We start from the raw sequence: 3,879 nt of genomic DNA, 5'->3' as shown, positions 1-3,879 counted from the left end.
CGAGGCTTATGTGGATGATTTAGTAATTAAAAGCACAACGCAAGCGCGTATTTTAGACGATATGTGGGAAACATTTGATACATTGCGCAGAATAAATATGAAGCTTAATCCGTCGAAGTGTAGTTTCGGCGAAACAGAAGGAAAATTTTTGGGCTATCTCATTACTGAGCAGGGTATTCAAGCTAACCCAAAGAAGACAGCGGCCATTGAAAGCATGACTGTGCCTAAGACGGTTAAAGAAGTGCAAAGTTTGACGGGTAAGTTAGCCGCGTTAACGCGTTTCTTGTCCAAGGCCCCTGAAAGGCAATTACCATTTTTCAAAACTTTGAAAGGTTGCTTAAAGCAAAAAAGTTTTGTATGGATAAGTGAAGCTGAAACCGCGTTTTAGGAAATGAAGAAGTTGTTGAAAACATTGCCTATGTTAACAGCACCAATTAAAGGCGAAACTCTTTACCTTTATATATCGGTGGCAAATGAAGCTTTTGGTTCAGTTTTAGTTGTGGTACAAAAGCCAGTGTATTTTGTCAGTAAAGCTCTTGCGGGAAGCGAAATAAACTATGCACCCATTGAAAAATTTGTGTACGCACTTATATTAACATCGCGAAGGTTGAGGAGATATTTCCAACGGCACCCAGTACATGTACTAACTAACATGCCAATCAAGCAAGTTTAAACAAAGCCAGAAATATCTAGTAGGCTCGCGTTGTGGGCAGTGGAGTTAGGCACTTATGAAATCTCTTACCTTCTGCGCAATGGTATAAAAGGCCAAGTTTTGGCAGATTATCTTGCAGAAATGTCTGGTGAGCTGGAGGTAATTAATGAGCGAACAGAGTTAAAGCTAGTGCAGGGCGAGACATGGGATTTATTTACCGATGGAGCCTCATGTGCAGAGGGTGCTGGTACGGGTCTAGTGTTAGCAAGCCCAAGCAGTGAGGAGCACACATACGCGTTACGTTTCAATTTTGATGTAACAAATAATGAAGCTGAATATGAAGCGTTGCTTGCGGGTTTAAATATCGCGCATAAAATGAATGTCACCAAGTTGCGCGCTTTTACGAATTAGCAGCTAGTGGCAAATCAGTTTAGCGGCTCTTTTGACGCACATGACCCCTCAATGCAAAAATATTTGAAGTTGTTGCAAGAATCAGCTGTGCGGTTTGAGCATTTTGAACTCGCACAAGTACCAAGGAGTTAAAATAAGAAAGTATATGCGTTAAGAAAGTTGGCTGCCTTTACATTTTCACACTTTCAAAAGCAAGTTTAGTTTGAGGAGTTGCCAAGCAAATCCATAGATAATGATCTAATGGTTGCGTCCGTTGGAGAAGAACAACCAAACTGGATGGAACCAATTTTACAGTATATCCGCAATAATGTTTTGCCAAATGATAAACGCGAAGCTCGTTTAGTTCGTGAGCGCACACCAATGTACATCATTCAAAATGATATTTTATATCGTAAGTCATATTGCAGCCCAATGATGCAATGTGTTGGTCCAATCGAAGCCGAGATGATAGTCGATGAAGTACACAATGGTTCTTGCGCATTACATTCAGGTTATAAAACCATTTCGGCCAAAATTATGCGGATGGGTTACTTTTGGCCATCCTTGTTTCGTGATGTTGCAAAGATTGTTAAGCGTTGCAAGAGTTGTCAACGGCACGCGCCGCAGAATAGGATGCCAAGGCATGATATGATCCATGTTAATTCGCCATGGCCATTTCACAAGTGGGCTATTGATATTGTAGGACCATTTCCCGCAGGTCCTGGCAATGTCAAATTCCTAATTGTGGCAATTGATTATTTTACAAAATGGGTTGAGGCTAAGGCGGTTCGCACTATCACTGGAGTGCAAGTGCGTAATTTTATTTAGGAATATATTGTCAGAAGATTTGGCATTCCACGTGAACTGGTTAGCGATAATGGCGCTCAAATAGCGAAAGATCCTTTTAAAACATGGTGCACTGATTTAAATATAGTTCAAAAGTTTACGTCAGTGGCACATCCACAGGATAATGGCTTGTGTGAAGTGACTAACCGCGACATTGTGAGCAGTATTAAAAAGCGATTATATGAAAAGCGAACTGGTTGGGTGGACGAGCTACCAAATGTATTATGGGCGCATCGCACTACTTTTAAGAAGAGCACAAGTGAAACACCCTTTAGTTTAGTATATGGCTCTGAAGCAGTAATACCCGCTGAGATTCTTATGCCAACGCATAGAGTTGCTAACTTTGATGAAGAAGCAAATGACGAAGCTTTGTGCAAAAACTTGAATTTAATAGAGGAGCGAAGATTTATGGCTGCTATCAGGGAGGCAAATAACAAGCAACAAATTGCCAAGTATTACAACAGAAGAGTGTGTGCATTCTCCTTTGATGTAGGTGAATGGGTACTGCGAAACAATGATGCGAGTCGAGCAGAAAAACTTGGTAAACTAGGACCTAACTGGGAGGGTCCTTATCAAGTTGTTGCAATTAACGCGGCAGGATCATATAAACTCGCAGACATAGAAGGGAAAAATATCTCTAATGCGTGGCATGCTGCTTTGTTAAAGCGATATTATGCATAAATTTGTAAAAAATAAAGTGTTGGCCAATGCACATATGCACCCAAAGTGCAACTTAAGATATAACTAACATGAACGCAGTTGCTATTTTTCTATGTGTTTTTATTTTTTATTTTTGTAAGTCTTGATCTCACTTGCAAGAATATGCTGAATAAACACTTGTAAGAATACGCGAAAAGCTTGCTTATATTGGTAAAATTAATAATACTTCACGGCATATCTACAGTTCATGAAATATTTTATAACATTTGGTTTCAATATACTGGTATGTTTCGCGAAGGCTAAGTCGCGTAATGATGATATTGCCCACTTACGCAGAAACTAATTATCGTGAAAGGATGTTAATTTCCTAAGTGTTTGATTTTGCCATACTTAGATGCTTCGCGATGCTAATTAATTGCCTAATGATCGTTTTGGCGAACTTAGAAGATTTATAACGTATAAATATAAACAAATACAGATTATTTCGCAAAAGTACATACCTATTATGTGCACGATAATAATAGTTGGAAATTGCAAAGGGCAAGTCTATGTTATGAATATTATTGATAAAGCGCTATATAAATATAAGTACTTGCAAAAAAAAAATATATACATATTAACAATGAAAATTTTATTAATAATAACGCAGAGATAGCTGCGCGCTAAAGTTACACAATACAATTTCATTTCTTAGATAAATCAAGCTTGATGATGTCATCTGCAGTGGCATCATCCTGCTCGCTTATCGCCGTTATTTTAGGGATGGAAATTTCCGCTATGTTTTCCCTTGCAACAGCAAACGCCATTTGAGCGTCTGTTACAGAGCATAAGCGATCCCCTATCTCATATGGTAGCGGCTCAGGTAGAGGACAGTGGATGGAAATTTGGTCCATGAATTCCACCCTCTCGCGCAATTGCAGCGCAGCATCGTATGTTGAAAATTTTGAGGAAACAGGATGCGAGTTGAGTATTTTTCTATACAACTCGGGCAGTTGTTGGCGGAGCTTTGTAAATTCCAGCTCCGCAGAGGATTTAGCGGCTAGAGCGATGTCTCGCTCTGAAGTCAGCTTCGCGACATCCTCTGTCATTGCTTTAACGGTGGTTTGAAGACTGTTTTCTCTAACCGCTGATGCAGAAAGTTGCTGCTTTAAGTCTTTAGTAGCAGCTTTTGTGGCGGTGACTTTAGCAGAAAGATCAGAATAACGCTTTTCGCTGTCTGCAACTTTGGCCTTTTCAGTAAAATACTTGGCTTTCTCAGCCTCAAGAACATTAAAAAACTGCTCTTGGCGGCACATCATATCATAGGCGGAGTTAAACGCCATATAGAAGTT

The 3,879-nt window shown here is 39.7% G+C and overlaps 2 protein-coding genes across 2 annotated transcripts; both read left to right on the top strand.

The window, feature by feature from the left end:
- Positions 1 to 391: 391 nt before the first annotated feature.
- On the top strand, positions 392 to 1,063 carry LOC139900876 (uncharacterized). Its single transcript, XM_071883627.1, has 2 exons — positions 392 to 606; positions 697 to 1,063. Exons 1-2 carry the CDS (start codon positions 392 to 394, stop codon positions 1,061 to 1,063), a joined length of 582 nt encoding a protein of 193 aa, XP_071739728.1.
- Positions 1,064 to 1,303: 240 nt separating this feature from the next.
- LOC139900875 (uncharacterized) lies at positions 1,304 to 2,569 on the top strand. The gene is made up of 3 exons (XM_071883626.1): positions 1,304 to 1,760; positions 1,977 to 2,147; positions 2,283 to 2,569. Exons 1-3 carry the CDS (start codon positions 1,304 to 1,306, stop codon positions 2,567 to 2,569), a joined length of 915 nt encoding a protein of 304 aa, XP_071739727.1.
- Positions 2,570 to 3,879: the final 1,310 nt, after the last annotated feature.

Source organism: Rutidosis leptorrhynchoides, chromosome 3, assembly GCF_046630445.1.
Source record: "Rutidosis leptorrhynchoides isolate AG116_Rl617_1_P2 chromosome 3, CSIRO_AGI_Rlap_v1, whole genome shotgun sequence".
In the NCBI taxonomy this organism is placed as follows: domain Eukaryota; kingdom Viridiplantae; phylum Streptophyta; class Magnoliopsida; order Asterales; family Asteraceae; genus Rutidosis; species Rutidosis leptorrhynchoides.
The sequence above is the reverse complement of the archived record's forward strand: the minus strand, read 5'-3'. Positions and strand labels throughout refer to the sequence as shown.